The sequence below is a fragment of the Topomyia yanbarensis genome, chromosome 3 (genome assembly GCF_030247195.1).
Source record: "Topomyia yanbarensis strain Yona2022 chromosome 3, ASM3024719v1, whole genome shotgun sequence".
Lineage (NCBI taxonomy): Eukaryota > Metazoa > Arthropoda > Insecta > Diptera > Culicidae > Topomyia > Topomyia yanbarensis.
Window position 1 is genome coordinate 142,571,791 of NC_080672.1, and position 20,068 is coordinate 142,591,858.

General features: G+C 37.3%; 2 protein-coding genes across 3 annotated transcripts; one reads left to right on the plus strand and one right to left on the minus strand.

Annotated features, from left to right (window-relative positions):
• Positions 1 to 1,250: 1,250 nt before the first annotated feature.
• Positions 1,251 to 4,423, minus strand: LOC131690524 (proton-coupled zinc antiporter SLC30A9, mitochondrial). 2 transcript variants are annotated; one of them, XM_058976367.1, is made up of 9 exons: positions 4,254 to 4,423; positions 3,929 to 4,174; positions 3,189 to 3,873; positions 3,001 to 3,127; positions 2,438 to 2,844; positions 2,045 to 2,373; positions 1,795 to 1,983; positions 1,661 to 1,736; positions 1,251 to 1,550 (listed from the first exon to the last, which is right to left on the minus strand). In XM_058976367.1, the coding sequence occupies exons 2-8, from the start codon at positions 4,022 to 4,024 to the stop codon at positions 1,692 to 1,694; spliced, it is 1,878 nt and encodes a 625-aa protein (XP_058832350.1). In that variant the 5' UTR covers positions 4,025 to 4,174; positions 4,254 to 4,423; the 3' UTR covers positions 1,251 to 1,550; positions 1,661 to 1,691. The 2 variants fall into 2 exon arrangements, with proteins under 2 accessions (XP_058832350.1, XP_058832349.1); XM_058976366.1 differs by having other exon boundaries at positions 1,251 to 1,736.
• Positions 4,424 to 13,298: 8,875 nt separating this feature from the next.
• Positions 13,299 to 14,685, plus strand: LOC131687258 (uncharacterized). The gene is made up of 3 exons (XM_058971331.1): positions 13,299 to 13,307; positions 13,453 to 13,670; positions 13,827 to 14,685. The coding sequence occupies exons 1-3, from the start codon at positions 13,299 to 13,301 to the stop codon at positions 14,683 to 14,685; spliced, it is 1,086 nt and encodes a 361-aa protein (XP_058827314.1).
• The last annotated feature ends 5,383 nt before the right edge of the window (positions 14,686 to 20,068 follow it).

Consider the following 20,068-nt stretch of genomic DNA (forward strand, 5'->3'; position numbering starts at 1 on the left):
CAATTCATGTTATCCATCAGCGACGCGCTGCAGAATGTTACATCTATGATGGATTCCCGGCCGGCTTTGCGGAATGTGCTAGCGGAACCTTCGTTGCACAGCCTTACGTCCAACTTCGCCAGTGCTTGCAATAGGCTGTAACCTCTAGCGTTGGTCAGCCTGCTACCCCACTCCACGGCCCAAGCGTTAAAGTCTCCTCCTATAACAATCGGTGTTCGTCCGACTAACGAGTCAGTTAGCGCGTCCAGCATCCGATTGTACTGCTCTGGTGTTCACCTTGGGGGAGCGTAGCAGCTACAGACGAATATGCCGTTGATCCTGGCGATCACGAAGCCTTCGAGTGTGTTATCCACCACCTCTTGAACAGGGAAGCCGCCCATCACTTGTATTGCAGCCATCCCTGCACTTTCCACAACCCAGTTACCGTTATCGTGGGGAACACGATACGGCTCTGCAATAATTGCACTTCGTCGCACTTCGTTTCTGTTGTCGACTGCCACAACAGTTGCTGTGTAATGTCGCAATAATTGAGATTAAGCTGGATTATCTCTTTAGTACTAAAAAGTAGGTATGTATGTAAGAATGTAAGTTTGTATGTATGAATGTATGCCTGTTTCTATGGATGTGTATAGGAGCAATGTATCTCTGAGCAACATGCAAGGGAAGCCGGGTGCGCGGTCATAGATGTAACTAACGACGCTGAATCCCTCTGGATAAAGACTTAACACGTCTATCGTTTGTTTACCATTTATCTGTCAGTGTCATGTCCTACCCTACTAAACATCTGAAGAAATCCGCTCGGAGTAACCCAGCTAAAGCTGTTCGCACGAGCCGTACATGCGGGCATGATGACAAAAGAGTGTGAAACTACCATGCGCATATTCATTGCTTCACTTTCCAATCCTCGCTATCTGGTAACGAATGGGTGTGCAAATGCCTCTACAAGAAAGCAGTTTACAGTCCCTGCTTTCAACCACCCATAAATAGTGGGTATTGCTGAATGTGCAGTGCTAATTCTAGTACATCACAGCACCACCGTATGTGAGTACATAATTGGGCTGACTGAATATAACTGGTGATCCTTTTCAATGGGGTCTTTAGTTACTATTTCTTTTTTGGTAGAATTACATGCAGTTGACGTATTGGGAGAATGATGATCGGCGACTCTAGAACGAGTCACCTAAATATTTACAATACCTAATGAGCACCCATATACTTCAGCACCGTTATAGGTAAATAAAGAAAACAAATACATTTTCACAAGTTATTTATTCTGGCAAAATAAGTATTGTCTCACTGGTTTGTTTCGTTTCTTCATTGCTACGAACCGTGGTATTCGAACATCGAGTAACTTGAAGCAGTGAACTATGTTCCTCTTCAACATTATCTAAATTTTAACAGCAATACCTAGAGTGCGCACAGTCAATGCATGGATCGGTAAGATGTGTACGGTCAAATCCAGGTGATTTGTGCCTGGCCACTTCGCATGCTGTTCGCTCCGTTTGAGTTAAGTACTAAAAAGCTTTTAGCATCACCTAGTCGTAGATTTCCTAGTGAATAGTTTATTAGTATTATCGTTTTCAAATTTGGAATCATTATTTTTTCTTACGAGTTTGTAGCTTGAACATTTCGCTTGTCCATGTTTAACATTTATACTCACTTTTGACGCTTTGCTTAATTTACCACTTAGCTTACAAAATCTCCAAATCACAATGTCGAATTTCGGGAAACTTTTTCTGTTGAATACAAATTATTTCAAGCATGCAGTATTTCCCATCATCGTAAACTACTCACCCTTAGTTTCATTTCAATGCGATCGATTTCACCACCCATCAAATCCACGATGTTCTCACCATGCTTCAACATGTAAGCTTCAAGCTCATCAATCGTCTGGAAAGTTCTGACCTCCTCCAGTAGCACATTCAAATCTTGTTTATCCAGGTACACTCGTGTTAGTTCTCGACCATCAAAGTCCATTTCAGCCTAAAACACAAAATAGCTTTTAAAATATGAAGACCTACCCGAATAGTATAATAGATCTAACCTTATACCTAACCAATGAATTTCCCATATCGATTCCCTTGACATCATGTATTGCTCTAATCATGATATCACTCTCCAGCTCACCATTAATCCTATCGAGATTCTCCTGTCGGATCGACCGTCCAACTAATGCAGCTACATTGGTATAAATAATGAAAGAAGCCACAGCTCCTAGCATGCATCCGACTAACAGAGATCCGACGGCATCTGGAAGCGGTGAACCCGTGTAGGTGGACAATCCCATACAGGTAGCAGCGAGTACCACACTTAGAACTGCTGCTGCATCTTCAGTAAGCACGACGTTTACGCATGGATCTTGACTGCGAATGACTATTGGAAAGTGTAAAATATTATTCATTTCTTCTTTTCTGCAGCATCCAAAAAAACAACGTACCGTAATCTTTGAAAGTCATACCGAGAGCTTTAGCCCCGCTTCTACAGCTATTTATAGCTACCAACAACGTAGCACCCTCCGAAACCAACGATCCGCCGAGGATGAAGAAAGCCCAGAAGAAATCATCGATCGGATGAGGATCTGTTAGGCCCATAATACCGTGGTAGAACGAAAGACCTGTTCCAACGCAAAAAATGCCCACGCCGGAGATCAATGAGGACACATACTTCATATTGCTGTACCCATACGGATGGTCCGAATCGGCAATCTGGGTACTCTTATGAATACCGTAAGCAAGAATCAGCTGATTGATGGTGTCCGCCAGCGAATGGATCGTCTCGGCGAACATACTGTGCGATCCTGTGTACAACCAAGCACCAAACTTGAACAGACAATTTGTGGCATTACTAAAAGAAACCGAATGTAAAATCCATTAATTCACTATAATACTGCCTATAATCGCATATTTGTCCTACGTTCTACGGGATTCCCTATCTACTTACTTTCTGTTATTGGCATTAAACTGCTCAATACATTTTATTTTTTAGGTAAATTACACTCACATAGCAATCGCCGTCAAAACAACCCGTCCCGATTTTCCAAAAAGTCCCGGTTCTGCGTCAACTATGTTCGTTCGACTGCCAATCTCACGCCGGTAATCTCGCAGCCTTCGCTTGACTGTAAAAATATCTACAAATTTAGTTTATTTAGTTCAACTTTATCATGTAACATATTAGTCATCAAATCTCACTCTGTTGGTGCCGCTTCTTCTCAATTTCACGCTTCAGGCATTCTTTCAGCAGATTCTCCCGGCTGCCCCACACCTCGATCGCCTTTGCTTCAACATCCTTGCGCCAATAGACGGTGATTGGCGGCTCCTGTTCATAAGGTGACCTGCGCTTGGTTTTCGGTAAGCTTTCCAGGTCGGAGGGCTTCAGGAGAAAATCGGACATAGCTCTCACCGGTGTTATAAAATTACGTTCCAAAGATGATCGGGAAAAATCTACGCGTATGCGTTTCTTTGCCAACTGCCTATTCTTCTCGGCTAGCTGATCCGCTAGGGCTAGGCGACTTTTTTCCTCATCACTGAGAAGAGGAATCGCTGTACTCTTGGAAATTTCTTCATCGTTCTGCAAATTATCCGGTTTGGGTTTTTCGATGATGACATCTTGCAATTTTGAATCAGCATTTGTTGTTGTTGTTACCAGCAGCTTGCCACTTTTAGTATTGATTTCGATGGTAGTTTCCTTCGATTCGCCGACCTGATCTTTTTCCCCCTTAGTTGTGGGTGTTTGAGAGCTAAACGAATGTCTGGTAATACTGAACAATTTTTGGCCATTAGTGCAGACACGATTGGCACAATTACCTGCTAGAATTTGACTCGATAGCTTTGTATTATATAAAACCGATAACTTTCGCAGTGAAATTACTCCAATCTGGAAAATGTCATTCTTATATTTTAACCCTGTTCAATCAGCTGTGGCTAATTACCTGATAGTTATTTCTTTGTAAAGAAAGCAGCATATGTGAAACAATGTTCTGACGTGTTCCGACCAACTTTGCAGCATCCACTACTCGATGTATCATTTTCAAGTAACAAAAAAGTCAAACTATCAGTTGCAGTTGATTGGTGCTGCGGAGAAAGTGCCACAACTTTACAAATGCAACAACCAATGCAAACTTTGTGTAGTTTCGGTCCAGTTAAAACTAAAATCGCTGGGGCTTAAAATTTTTGGACTGCAAAACACAACAATTTCATGTATAAATTTACGATGCGTAACGGTAACATTCTTTCAATAATGATTCCAATACTTACCGAAACTTTACTTCATGATCCAGGCTGAACTCTCAGCAAAATCACACTGCATTATTAAAGCAAAATATCCCAATTTATTTGTAGTTTATTTTGCTCGACTTTTTCAAAAATTTCTCTCGCGCTTCACTAGTTTATATTTTCGTTTATTTGAAGCTGACAGTCGCCGTCGCGTAGTTTGACGTTTTGAATACCGCGTTGCCAGGTGGTTTTACATCAAACCCGGTCAAGAAATAGGCGGATGAACAGCCGAGTACAACATTTTGACATTTGACTCCACTTACCTGCGCCAAGTACCTGTACGAACAAATGCAATTTGTGTATAATATTGCTTGTGGCACTAAAACTGAATTCTAACCACACTGCGCAGTTAATATTCTTTTATTGAATTCTTCTCATAGACTGCACGTAAACGAAAAACTACCTAAAATTGAGTTCCTTTGACTCAATCTCGTGGTATCGTGGGGGAACTTAAAATTAGGTAAACCGTGTTGAAGGTGCTTTCCATTTAACCACGGCAAAAATTACAACTCATTGATAGGTTTTTTACACTCAAATTTAAGTTGAATTTACCTAATTTTGAGTTCACCCCAAACAACTCAAAAGTACCTTCCTCCACGGAAGACCTCGACTGAGTCGAACCTCTCGTTTTGTTTTTGACAACACTAATAAGTGCGAAAGCGACGCACAACTCAAAAGTAAGTTAAAAGAACTTATTCTGCAGGTTGTTTTATTTAACCGTGTGGTTAGTTCGACTGGTCTGTCTATGAAAGACTTGGGTGAAACTAACCACCAAAAAATCCATCCGCCAAAATATTTTAGAGGTACTAGTAGCGACATTTAGTGGCAAATAGCTAAACTAAAATAGCGCCACCTATATTTCAGATATGTAAGCGTGTGAATTAAACCACCAAAATTTAACCATCATTTTTTTTAAATTCAAAGATTTTGATAAAACCACAGTCTATAGAGAACAGTTGCGCAAAGAGTGAAGTCAAAAAAAGCCTACCTATCGAGCACAATTGGAATCCATCTCTGATACCTCTACAGCAAAGTTGGATTCTAATTTTGCTCGATAGGTAGACTTTTTTCGGCTTCACTTTCTGCACGCTCTTTGCGTACCTTTATACTAGGGCCTTTAGATAAAACTAATCAAGCAATGGCCAATTTTTTCATTAAATCAACGAGAAACTAGTTTAAATATCACAAAATTGCAACTTTATTGTCAGTGGGTATCTGAGAGAGCCTACAAAATATATAAAACTATAGATATGTAAACAGAACAGTAGAAATGAAAATAATTTATTGAGATGTCTAGAATAGATCTCTGCAAATCCAAAGAACATAACGCTGTCGGGCCGTAAGAGCATAGCATACGCCCCTAGGGATCTGAAAAATATGGTGGAGTTGGGTTGCATAAGGTTAGGGTTACCAAATGGGCTGAAAGCGAAATAATGACATCTTGAATTTTGACCGAGACTAACAAATTTTACTCATCTTTGACTAACATGTTTTTGGTTGAGTGGTGTTAAGAAAATATTTCCAATATTTTTTTAGAACAGCCCTTTCTTGTTCTTCTGGGGTCCTAAGAAACTATGCAGAATATTAGGTCGTGGCATCCCGTTTTACATTTGAAATTTGTATGGATATTAGTACGAGAAATCCTATTTTTTTTCATTTCCATTTCCAAAAATCAAAGTTTTTCCTTAAGTATAGAACTTATTGATTAAAGTTTATGAAGTAACTAAGAAATTCGCCGACTGTGCTAGAAAGTGATAGCTGTTTAAAATTCGATGGTTCGAATTAGAGGACAAATCATTTTTTTCTGTCCGCGCTCAACAAGATGAGAAACATGAAAAGTATTAGTTTGTAACTTTTTTCAAGCAATAAAATTAATTTATTTTTTTAGAATCATTAATCTGAACATAACAAACCAAAAGACTATAAGGAAGTGAACAACTAAAATGGCGAGTAAAATGTTTGATTCGCTTGAGTGAATTTAATCTAATTGATTTCAAATATATCATGGATTGAGATTAAAACTCAGGACATTTGAAGTAAAATTAAGGACGCTTTCCCAAATCATCGAAATTATGGACATGTCCTTTAAAATAAGGACGGTTGGTAACCCTAATAAGGTAAAATGCTATTCCCGTTGCATGTAGAAATCGTTCATAAGAAGTGACCAATGAAATGAAATGAAATCACAAGTATTTAGATATTTAGCATAGGTCCCTAGAGATCTGAAAAGTATGGTGTAGTCGGGCCCAAAGAGCTCTTTGATACCCTTGGGTGGCATAAGGTAAAATGCTTTTCCCTTTGCATGTAGAAATCGTTCATAAAAAGTGACGATAGAATTTGTCGGCGCAGTAGCATTGAAATCACAAGTATTTAGATATTTAGCATAGGTCCCTAGGTATCTGAAAAGTAAGGTGTAGTCGGGCCCAAAGAGCTCTTTGATACCCTTGGGTGGCATAAGGTAAAATGCTTTTCCCTTTACATGTAGAAATCGTTCATAAGAAGTGACCAGGGATTTTTTCGGCGCAGTAGAAATGAAATCACAAGTATTTAGATATTTAGCATAGGTCCCGAGAGATCTGAAAAGTGTGGTGTAGTCGGGCCCAAAGAGCTCTTTTATACCCTTGGGTGGCATAAGGTAAAGTCTCAGAGGTCTTGTTCTCCTACACTTGCACACGATTCCACAATTTCCCACATTCTTTGGCTGAATGAAGTACACTAGACAAACAAAGTACAAGCGAAAACACGCCAATTTCTTTTAAAAATTTTTAATTTCATAAAAAAAATCACACTACACGAAATTTAGATAGTATATTTCGCACAATTGTATCGGATTTCTCTATGGCGAGTATCAATGCTCTCATTAGAATCTTCAACTCTTTGTGCTGATTTTTTGGATGAACGCGAAATCAATCCTAATATTCCACAGAATTTGGTAGTAATTCGTCTATGCTCTTCTCACTTGGCTAAGGCCATGTATAACGATGTAGACAAGTTTTTTCCTGAAGAATTCGACCCAAACAGGAAAATTTGCAAAACTGTGCTGTCGTCCATTTTTGACTTAAGAAATGTTTCCGATACGTTTTTAATATTAAAATTTTATGGGAATATCTGATTGCAGAAAATGTGGAAAAAATGGATGCACACAAAAATTTGAAAAAGCATGCTGAAAAATGTTATATAAAATTGTCTGAAGTCGATTGTGAATCGGAACTGACAAAAAATATTTTAACGAGCAAAGTGTTCTTTGAACACGAAATAAGGGTCGCGAAAACTATTTATCAAACAACTCCCTTCTACATAAAAGCTATAATGATTTGAAAAGTATTATTACCCCTAGATTTCAAAATATGGATAATTTTCAAGCATGCAAAGAAACCACCTGCGATTTCATTTTAAAATTTTTACGCAAATACATTACTTACTTTCCTTTACTTAGCCCAAGTATGTGTTATAAGCAGGGCAGGAAATATTCGAACCGAACCTATGTTCGAATACTTTCAAAGCGCGAAGCTTTGCGTTACTGGTTCGTATTCACAAGCTTCGCATCACAATCGCTTACCATCGTAATTGCGGACATTTGGGCGATACTTTTGCATGCTCTTCGGCGAGGACAAATGAAGCTTCTTGTTCATTTCATTGATGTTCGGAAAGATATGTAAAAGCTTTTGCGTAGTTTTCGACGAACACGAGCTAAGCTCTTGGTTCGTGTGATCGATATTTTTGAAACAGTTACACGGAGCATCGAAGCGATGTTCGCGAACACAGAAAAAAGATTACCTCGAAGTATTTCAGAATCGCGAGCACCGAAGGATTATATCAATTTAGCATCGCGAGGGCCATCGCTAACATGTTCGCCGGACGATATTAGTTTTCTTTATTCAAATACCTACCTACTAGTTATGCAAAAAAAGTATATTCTAGACAGAGGCCTTGTATTAAGGGTGGAATAGGTGAAAAATAATTGTGACAATGTGTAGCTTATGGATGCTGGGGTTAACTGAAAAGTGACGTAACAAGTTTATTTAAGATACCCTACTGATATATTACCAGTAGGGATAAAATCAAGATTTCGTGACAGGGCGGAGATAAATTTTCAAATGAAATAAATTAGGGCTAGAAAATGAAGTTAAACACAATGTACACAACGTATTGAGTGGCTCGCTTATCTTAGTCATGTTCCTATGTCAGTTTCTTGAGGATAAAGATATCGATATCCATTCAAAGGAAAAAATCGATTATCAGTTAAATAAATAACGTCATGATGTGTATGATGAATCCTAGAAATAAATAGGGAATGTCAATAAACTCGACCATTCCCGATTCATATTTGGCAGTTCTGGTCGTTTTGTAAATCTTGTTTTCGACTAACAGTAAAACCATTTTGGTTCAGAAGTATGTTTTAGAAGGGCGCATGTTTTTTCGTGCACTTATTTAAAAAAACGCTTTGAATCCATCTACCAGTGTGATGAAACATTTTTATAACTGTTTTCGAATAGTATATCGGTTGAGAACTTTTAGAACATGATATTTCGAGAAATTTTGAAAGTGAAATTAAATCAGTTGTAAAGTTATAGAAAATAGCCTTTTAAAATGAACGGACAATCGAATTATTACTAATACTTTATGAATACATTATCTAAGTTCTTCATTCAATGCAATATGTATGCAAAAAGTTAAAAACTGGATTTCCCTTGAGAACAGGGCCAAAAAATCGAAAAAAATGTGTTGGCGATCCGAGAACTAGAACAGAAATTGTAACCCTTGGACCTCTGAAGTGCATGCGTACAAAATGCTATAGTCTAATGTTTGTTTTCATTTATTTCATTTAATAATTTCCAGTTGAGCAATTCTATCGCAAACGGCATTGTGGAGCGAGGATCATAACTTCCTAAATTTAAGTGTTCCTATTAATTTAGTACACTCTCTTTAACATAAACTACTCTAACGAATGGGAGTAGGTTCGATAAATTTTGAAAGAAGCCGTTAAATCAACCACTTAAGGGATTACACCACCGCAAAATTAAAAAAAAAATCGAAATTGATCTTGATTGATTTTATTATTCCATATCAACATTTGAATAGGGCTAATAAGATTTGTGAACAAACTTTTGTTTTGCTGATTTCTCTTAATTTGTTATCATTTCAACACAGAAAACATTTGAAATCGATTCTACCAAGGGCAAAGATGTTGATTCATGTGTATTTTTCATAAAATTCAACTCTGTAGCGGAAAAATGAGCGAAATAAGTTTGTTTACAAAAGTCTCATTAGCCCTTTTGAAGAATTACTATTGTATTGATCTTAAATATGGGTCTTCAAAATAATATATCAAAATATGGAATGCGACAAAAAGCGAATAATAATGGAAAGACAGTATTCGAAAAAGTTCGAGTTTAGAACGACTTTCATTCTACTTGGAGTTATTTATTTCCCTTCTCATTTTCCGAGATTTCCCTTACATAAAGCATTTCGGCTATAACTGATTCAAAAAAAAAATACAGGGGGCGCTAAAGATTTCTTTCTTTTATTTTTTATTAGTAAAAATCAAATAAGGGAAGACTACATCATGGAGAAGATAAACCAAATTTTGTCCTTTTCAGAATTGTTTTTGGATTTCCAACAACAAAAAAATCACTAGAACATTGTTTGTAAGTTCTTTGCGTTTCTCCATCAGTTATTAGTTAACAAATACAATACAAACAAGTTGGAATATCCTTCTCATTATTTATCACAAAACACATGTACAGGAGTCAGGAAATAAATTTCATAAAAGTGGAACATGTAATAAGTTTGACACTTCATTTATTAAGTGAACAGATTCTGTCGAAAATGTTTGAAAATAAATATTTTGTCTCTTGTGATTAGGTAATCAACCAATAAACTTATAAAACAATATTATAAAAATCATTTGGAAGCTTTCCTCTTGGTTTGGTACAGATGCCAAGAAATTATAATTCAATTAATGACAATAATAATAAATTCAAGTTTGTAGGTATTTGTTAATAAATTCATTTGGTAAAATTAAAAATAACGTTTAACACACAAATCATCGCATATTATTGAGTGAATATGACTAGCCGATTTAGGAATGTTGCGCAAGAACGTTAGAAACCGCAACAAGTTGAAAACAAAGGCCAACGGACTACGCCTAACTACCCCTCAGTGGATGCAAATAACTGAAGTTCGCCGTCTAACTGAACTCGGACGTCAGCAGTGAGATTCCATCCGAAAATTGTTCTTTTTAGGAAGAATTTGTTTTAGATAGGGAGATTATTAAGAGAGGGGTAATGGTTGTAGCGTTAAAAAACACTATTTGCGATTTTTTTAGAAATTTGGGCGAAGCGAATTGATCAAAACTTTTGTACATTATAATGTATCATTTCATCCAAAAGAGTCATTTCACCAAAAAACATTTTTTCACGCTGAAACCCTTACCCCCTTAAACATACTTTATACATCTTCACCTAAACTCCTTGGCAGGGAAAATATACTCCGATTGAAGAAGAAAAGACGAGTTTGCAATCAAAGTAGCTAGTAAGCATAATTGTATTCCGAAAAAAAGAATTTGAATTTCACTACCACTACGCTCATTCAAACTCGTGGCTCATAAATTGGTAAGGTATGCGACGCACCTAATCCCTAAATCCTAAATTATAATCTTAAAATAATCCATTTTATTTATACTCAAAATAAGATTTACAGTTTATGATTTTAAGACAGATAGTCACGTAGCGAACATGTTCGCGGTGGCCTCAGCTGATGCTTGAAGCGATATAAAACTTCGATGTTCGCGATTCTCAAATAAACGAGGCATTCGCTTTATATGTGTTCACCGAATATCGCTTCGAAACTCTGTGGAAATGTTCCAAAAACGCAAAAACCACGAGCCAAGAGCTTACCTCGTGTTCGACGATGTGTGCTTCTAAGGTTAATGTGAACTTTTTCGAACATTGTAAAGAGCGAACTAGATGCGAAGCTCGCTTCGTCCGAGCAGAGATAAGTTTTACCCCTATATGTTCGAAGCGATTGTGTCAAACTCATCGATTGCATGTGGTATGCTTGAGAAGGTGCTTCGTGAAGCTTCGAACAGCAATCAATTCATTTTTCGAAATTTTCCTGCCCTGGTTATAAGGAGTATCCTAATGTTAGAGGCGAGATGGAACAAATAATAGCTCGCGGTAACAATGGTGTCATTGAGGAACACCATAAAGATACGAAAGATGACATCAAATCTTCGATAATTGCCGGTAAATTTCCTATCCGATTAGACGATCATATAGAGCATATATTTAAAAAAGACGTTGAAGCGAAAATGGATGCTTTTTATTGCCATATTCGAAAAAAAAGCAACTCGTAACATAGGACCAGCTACCACGCCTAAAACAAACAAAAAAGTAGTAGTGATGCATTGAGCAGAAAAGTAAGCAGCAGAAAAAAAATCTTAGCCCGCAAACGATTGCGAAAACTCCTAGTGATTTTGCAAATCAAGACAGGTGGACTAATATGAGAATATCAGATATTAAAAAAAACAAAAGAAACATTCAGAAAGCGTAGTCTGAAAAGGCTAAAAGATGGGCCAAAGAATAAAAAAAAACTAAACCGAATCGAGAGCCAGAGGAAGTTTTAAGGAAATATTACACCGAAGTTATCAATGACATCAAAAGCACTGAAAATAATTTAGCCAGAAATGAAAATCCTCCAGTTGCTTCATCAACACCATTTTCAGATGTTAGACAAGAAGAACTTGAAAATAAGCGTAAGGTGTCGCTTGGAAATATACTGCTTTCAAAATCATCGAATAAACTGCTTCCTCCAGTCGATTATACTGCTGAGTCAACTAATTCTAGATTACTTACTATATTAGAAGAAACAGAATCATTAGCACATACAAATGAAAAAAAAGCATTCAAAAAACTCGAACAATCTTGGAGTATTTCCGTTACAGCCCAATTCGCCGACATTCCAGACAAATACTTCATTATTGTATGGATTTGAATCAACACAATTCAAAGGATTTGGAACTATATTATCCAATAAACTAAAATCGGATATAAATTACTACCTTAGGGCTAGAGATAACATATGTGATCAATTCAAAATAATTACGAAAGGCGACCAATTGTTAGAATTTGGCGATTTGAGAACAATATGGGGCAACAATTGGAAGTCATGGTTCACTAACTTCTTGGTTGAGTTTTGTTTATTCTTTCTCTGTGCAATGTACCAACCTTTAGCGTCGGTAACTTTCTGTTTCGAAAGTGGTTTATTGTTTGGATTCAACAAACTGAAATTAACTGATACAAGGATAGGTGAAATTTTGTTAAAATACTTCTTCAGTCCAATTATTGTTATGCCTTTGTTAGCCGATAGTCATTTCTCAGTGGTCGTAATAGATCAAGAAAAAAAACTTTTCTACTATTTTGATTCGAAAACAACTACAAAACCCCAGCTAATGTACCAAGAATTTATAAAAACTGTCCAGCAAACTGTTTCACGTACTTTATATGAAAAGTCAGTCGCTCTTATAGTTCAAAGAATTAATGAACTAAAAGTCATTGAACTACCTGTAAACTATCAAAGGGATGATTATCACTGTGGAATTCATGTAATCAATAATATAGAAAAAAAACTATTACGAAACTAGCCTATTTTTGATGAACAGTTTGATCCAGAGGTATGTCGGAAAGAATTGTTTGTTACATTGATTACCGTACAGAGCCCATCCACCGATCGGTCACCATTCACCGATCATTTTGACACCAAAATTGCTTTCACTCGAACGTTGAAAGAAATTTAGAAATAATAAATATAGCGAAACATAGAAGCAGTACATACAACATCACTACAATAAAAACATTCGGTGTGCATCTATTCCTCTTTCGCCAGAAAATCATTTTTCTATGCTGTCTCGCATCAAACGTCATTATTGCGCAGTTGTTATTTGCGTCGTTTACAAGCTAGCTTATAATTCTAGTAAACAAAACTTTATCCTCGATAATATTTTGAAGTGATTGACACGCAGACAGAATGAACAAGGTATGTAGCACATATTTTTATCTTATTATTTGGGGATAAAAACTTATATACCTAGCATTTACAAAATAAACAATGATCGTCAAATGGGTATATGAAAATAATGAGTCGTCCAATTGCCACTCACGATAAAATTAATTGCTTTCAGGGCGTTGTTTACAAAAAGTTCAAATATTCGGATGAACAGCTGCAACTGGCATTAGTTGCAGTAAAACGTGGCATGTCAATCCGGAAAGCTGGATTGGAATACGATATTCCGTTCACAACATTGCGGGATAAAATACGGATGAAATACACGGGAGGTGCGAGACCTGGAAAATCTCCAGTACTTTCATATGACGAAGAACTGCGAATTGCCGAGTGGGTTGCCTCTATAGGGCCTCTTACACGAGGCGCTAGTAATGTCATTACTGAGCAGTAATGTCACTTTTAATGATCATGTAAGGTGAGTAATGACGGAATTCCCATACAATTCTAGTAATGACACTACTTAGTAATGACACTTTTATTGCGCGTGTAAGGGCCCCTTATGGCTCGTGCAGGATTTCCAGTCACCTTGAAACAGGTGCGTATTTGTGTTGCACAATTTCTTAAAAGGATCAAAAGAGACACTTCGTTCAATAATGGAATCCCTGGACAAAAATGGGTTGAATTATTTTTAAAGCGTCATCCCGAACTATTTCGTCGTAAACCGAGTACTTTGGCACGGTACCGAGCAACGATTCAAGAAGATCAGATTAGAGCATGGTTTGATGAAGTGCGTAGCTACATTAGAGATGAGAATCTGGAATATTTACTGAAGTGTTCGGACAGAATATTCAACCTTGATGAGACGGCGTTTGAGCTAGTGGTTCGAAAACGAAAATGTCTGTCGACGAAAGATACCAAGCACCTCTATTCGGTGTGGGGTAACAACGATAAGGAAAGTTACACTGCTTTATTTACGGCAAGTGCCAGTGGCAAGTTACTTCCACCTTTGCTGTTATTCCCGTACAAATCCAGACTACCCGGGGAAGTCATCCGTAGCGCTCAAGCGGATTGGGGCATCGGTAAAACCGATAGTGGTTGGATGACTGGAAATGCATTTTATGAGTTTTTAAAAAATATATTTCAGCCATGGCTTGAGCAGGAGAACATTCCTTTGCCAGTGCTTCTGTTTGTCGATGGTCATAAGAGCCATGCAACGCTTTTAAGTACCGAATTTTGTAAGAAATTCAATATTATTCTAGTTTGTCTGTTTCCAAATTCTACGCATTTAACTCAACCATTAGACGTGAGTTTTTTCGGACCTTTGAAAAAACGTTGGGAGGATCAACTGTTGGATTTTCGTCAAAACACGGAATGCGGACAATCGCAAGAAGCGAGATTTGTCCCCTTGTGAAACTTGCTTTGGATAATTTCGTAAATAAGGAGGAGGTGATCCGAAGTGGATATCTCAGAATCGGAATTTTTCCTTGGAACCCGAGTGCTGTAGATTATTCTGCGTTGCCGTCTAAACACTATTCGGTATCCACAACATGTACTGAACGGATGCCAACGGATGATTTTTTTTCTGCAATTTGAAAGTCGTCTGATCGAGGAACAACTTGTCGAGTTTCGAAAACATGATCCGGCGCAACCCTGGCGAGGATCAACAGAGGACACCAGTCTGTTTTATTTCTGGCGAACCTTGAAACAAGATTTCGAAAAAGGACAAGCAGAGAAATGCGATGATGTTTTGGCTTTACCAAATACAGAGTTATTGGAAAATGATGAGGGCTAGTAGCTAAAGTATATCATTTGGATATTTTTTAAACTAATTAATTTAATTACAGATGTTTTGTTTATCGCTGTAGAAAATGAGCGCGATGATAGTTCTCAACAAACGACTTTCTTCGAGATGTCATGGGATCCATTAAAGAGTGTCGCTGAGAATCCACAAGATACTGTGGACATCTGTGACCTATTTAGCGAAAATTCTGTGAAGCGGGATAATAAAATTCCTGGTGTACAAGAGCCTGAAAGCACCTCACCTGATAAAGTGATTCAGGAGGTGTTCTCATTACCGAAACAACAAACGCGCCATTTGAAAGGGAAACTATCCGTCCACCATCCGTGGCAACTAGCAAGGCATTCGCAGCGTTTATCGAAGTAAAGGAAATGAAAAAGCTAGAGGTTGAAAATGAAAAGCTGAAGAAACGAGCTGATAGACAAAAGAAAAGAGAATGCAAACAAGCTGCAATACTGAGAAAGAAGGAAGAAAAAGAATCACAGAAGAAAAGCAAAATTTCCACAACAAAACCGAAGCCAAGAAAGCTAAAAAGACAGCAAAATAATTGCATATGACGATTACGACATATGACATTACATATGACGGTACAGATAATTGATTTCGGCACATTTAAAGTAGATCAAAACAAAATTGTATATAATTGGACAACGAATAACAGTGGCTTTGCTGTGTCATTCGCAACGGTTGTTTTGCCGACGATAGTCGTTAATCTTGTACCTGTCGTTATTTGATGACCTGTTTTTTGATTCTTAGATGAACACCAAGGCAGCGTTACTGGTTTGTCTTAAAATACAAAAAATAGAGCGAAGCTTATGTGGTTCAGAGATCTTAGCTGTTTTACATAATGTATTATTAATCCACTTGCAGGTCTTTTTCATATATTGTTTTTTTACTATTGCAAACTGTAGGGATATTACACACACGGTGTATTTATTAGAACAATTTTATGCAAAAAAATTCAGCATCTCTGAAACTTCGGAATATGAAAGAATGGGCTTTCCCCTTTCATTTGAAACTAAGATCAAAATAATCCGTCGGGGGGTCCAGAGCAACTTTTTTTTTAAGTTTTTTTTCGTAACAATATAGGTTTTATTACTGAAGATAGCTCATATTTCTGTCCCTAGATGGTACTTTATAATTCGAACAACACTAAAAGTGAGAAATTGATAGAAAATTCAATTGTCTATAAGTTTGTCGACCACTAAAAATTGATCTGAAATCATCCGGAAAAGTTGTTTAAGATTTTAACAAAGTTATATCTAAGATAGTTTCGCACGAGGCCTAGTGGTTTGGAAATATGTTTTCTCGCGCTTATTACATTACCAAAACAAATAATTGGGTTTAGTGGCATGAAAATATTAGACGGGATTCATTACGTCGACAATTCTAATTGAGCTTCTGAAAATAAGGATGTTTGACAGAGTCAGAAAACTATTTGTGCTTTTGGTTTGTAATCCTTCCCGATAGATTCGAAGGGATTACCATTCATCGGAAGGTATTGCTTGGTTACAAGGGTTTGCTTACATTTATGTTTTAGAAAGGACCATACGTCGTACAACTTAGGTTATGATCGTTTAAGTCAGCTATTATAATTCCGTTCAAGACGAAATGTTGGGACACACCGTTTCTAATTTAACACAAACCACAGCAGTAACTGTCCAAATTAGTGGTTAGCGTGAAACGATTTATTCAAGTTTTCTCCGCAAAGCATATTGTGGCAGTTGTATTTTACGGCCATTTCCTATCAATTATACGAGATATCGTTACTAAATTGATCCTAGATTATGCGATATGTATTACTTTTGAAAACAAAATATGATTTGAGTACAACAATAACCTTATATACATAGAAGTCCTCGAATATATCCCAAAAAAAATTATCTTGATCCAAAAACTCAAAGTTTTTTGTTCACTCTTTGTCACATTGAGTTAATTTTGAAAACGGATAATCAGCGTTTTTAACCAAGCATTGCAATGAAATCCGCGAAATATTGCAATGGTGCGTTAAAAATTGCATTGAGTTTGTTCAAATATAAATGTTGAAGTTCAGGACAAGTCAATTTTATACGAAGATGCTAACAGAGTAGGAGTTTCATGTAAGGATAGTTATCAGTCATCCCTGAGAACAATCGAAAAAATGAAAAAGAAGGCATAAATAATTGAAAAAGCTGTTTCTGCGGGAGGAATCACTTACCATCATGAAAAAGAATATTAATATCATACTAGTTTGGTCAACACTTATCTAAAACTTCTCATCCCAAAAATATGAATGGTGCCCTGTATCAGGGAATTATAATTTTCAGCTAAAAGATGAGACTTCCCAAGCTCTCAAATTCCGCTGAATTCACTATTGAACTAAACACAACTATTTGGCAAATAAAAAAAGTGCTTGTGAATTGACAAACCACTAGGTCTTCTGTGAAACTAACTTAGACTTAGAATTCGTTAGAATATTAAACTACTTTTCGGGATAATTTCAAATCGGTTTTTAGTTGTTGTTACCAAACAAGTTGTAGACAATTAAATAATCTATCAGATTCTTACTTTTAGTGTTGTTCGAATGTCTAAAGCACCATCTGGAGGCAGAAATATGAACTAGTTCCATTGTAAAATCTATGTTTTCACGAAAAAAAACTTCAAAAAAAAAAAGTTGCTCTAGACCCCCCGACGGATTATTTTGATTTTGGTTTCAAATGAAAGGGGAAAGCCCATTCTTTCATATCCTGAAGTTTCAGAGATGCTGAATTTTTTTGCATAAAGTTGTTAAAAAAAGACACCGTGACACACTAAAACCATTAATAGCTTTCTTCGTGCTCCTTGAGTTGGCTTCACGAATAATGTTTATTTTGAAAATACTGTAAGAAATCATAATAGAAATTCCAGATTGTTCTGAAAAAAGGCAATGAAAGCAACAACACATATCATCCCTCATGTTATTCCGAAAATTCCAATGTTTATGAGATTTTGACTAATTGGGGCTGTGGTCGAATATTTCGTCATTGTAAAGCGCCATACTTTCTTTGACAATGCTGTACTACCCATGATCGCATAGTTGTCCCGTTTTCTATAGGATTTCCTATCTTTATGGGACTGATATGCGATCATAGGCAGTGTAGTGCTTACTTAGACCTACCATTTAGCGCGATTGGATATCGAATCAGTTGAGAACTGTGCCCCCCATGTGTGCTATGAAGAGAGTAAAGAAATCGAACTTCTCGACGTAAATGCAAATGAAAGGGGTTAACATGAAACATGTGAAGACTCTAAATCTGATTGTTTTATAACGTGGTGTCTCAGAAAAATTTGTCCAGAAGGTCAAGAGCTTTTGGATGGTGGAAATAATTGGATTGTCTCATCTGGCTGCCGAATGCAAATATTCTACAAATGCTAGAAACATTCTTTATCTCATGTATTGCAACCAAAACAGGGGCTTAGGGGTCTATGCTAAACATCTAAACACTTGTGATTTCATTTCTACTGCGCCGAAAAAATCCCTGGTCACTTCTTATGAACGATTTCTACATGCAAAGAGAAAATCATTTTACCTTATGCCACCCAAGGGTATCAAAGAGCTCGTTTAGCCCGACTGTAGAAATAGTTCCGTAGTCCGTTCGACGAGACTCGAACTAAAAATTTATTAAATTTCATTAGATTTCATATAAATTCTTCATTTCGTACTTACAATTAGTTTCTCTATTGATTAAATTCCCCCGACTGACTTTGAGGCTGTACAGGTTATGTTTTCGGGTAACCTATGATAAATGATTTTACTACATGTCGCTAACCAGGTAAATGAAAATAATTCTTACTACAAGTTTATCCCGTTGAATATAATTCACTGTAACGGCTCTCGAACTAGTGTCAAATATAGCAATCTGCTAAACCATTTAAAATAGATTTAGATTTAGAAATTTAGATGACAGTTTCTAGTACAATATTGATTTTACTAATTACCTGCGCAGAATATGATAATTATTCAATATAATCGTTATTCGATAAACACCGATAAGTCACTATGCCGATATGCTCTCAAGAGATAAAGATTTATAATTACTTAGTGGAATGAACCAACAATTTTGTAACTCCACGTGAGTATTGCCGTTCTACCTATCGTATTTGCCTTCACTTCATTCCATCAGCCCGTAACGATGTTGTACCTACTCTCTATTTGACGCAAGACGTTAGTATGATAGTGTCGTAGTACTTCTGGTGAACGAGGGGCCTATCCTGAACGTTTCTTAACACCCGACCCGTAAGACCTAAGCTTAATTGGTCTTCCTAACATCTAGTACGTCCAGGAGAGCCACCTTGATCGCTGGTCGTTGCAATATCCCATTGTTTGTTTGGACGTCAACCTTGCGCACCTGGCCGTCCGGACTTGGGTAAGTCTTGATCACGCGACCTCGAAGCCACCCATTCCGCACGGATTCGTCGACCACGACTACGAGATCGTCATCTTGCAACGGCCGAACCTCGGCAAACCATTTAGTTCTTCTTGCAATCGTAGGGAGATAAGCTTGAATCCAGCGCTTCCAAAATTGGTCGAGTAAATGTTGCATCAACTTCCAGTTTGTTCGTAGTGATACTTCCTCATGAACTGGAATGCGTTCTGGGTTATTTGCCCCACTTGAGCTCATAAGAAGGAAGTCATTTGGAGTTAGAACCTTTTGTTCTGGTGTTTCTAACGGTACAAATGTAAGGGGATGGGAGTTGACCATAATCTCTGCCTCGGCGAGAAGCGTCACGAGTGATTCATCGTCTAGTTTGTCTCGATTTGACAATACTTTGAAGGCCTCTTTAACAGAACGAACCTTTCTCTCCCAAACGCCACCCATGTGCGGGGCGGACGGGGGGTTGAAATGCCACGCTATTTCAGCATTAGTGAATGCCGTGGCTATAGAGCGGTTGATATTTTTGGTCTCATCTGCCAACTCTTTCGCAGCACCTCGAAAATTTGTGCCGTTGTCACTGAAGATCTGTTGGGGAGCACCTC

Coding starts and splice junctions, on each gene's coding strand:
- LOC131690524 (XM_058976367.1), bottom strand. CDS start 4,024: ATGATACATCGAGTAGTGGATGCTGCAAAGTTGGTCGGAACACGTCAG. Junction 3,128..3,188: donor GAAGAAGCGGCACCAACAGA/GTGAGATTTGAT, acceptor CTAAATTTGTAG/ATATTTTTACAGTCAAGCGA. Junction 2,374..2,437: donor TATGACTTTCAAAGATTACG/GTACGTTGTTTT, acceptor ACTTTCCAATAG/TCATTCGCAGTCAAGATCCA.
- LOC131687258 (XM_058971331.1), top strand. Junction 13,671..13,826: donor CTGCGAATTGCCGAGTGGGT/TGCCTCTATAGG, acceptor GCGCGTGTAAGG/GCCCCTTATGGCTCGTGCAG.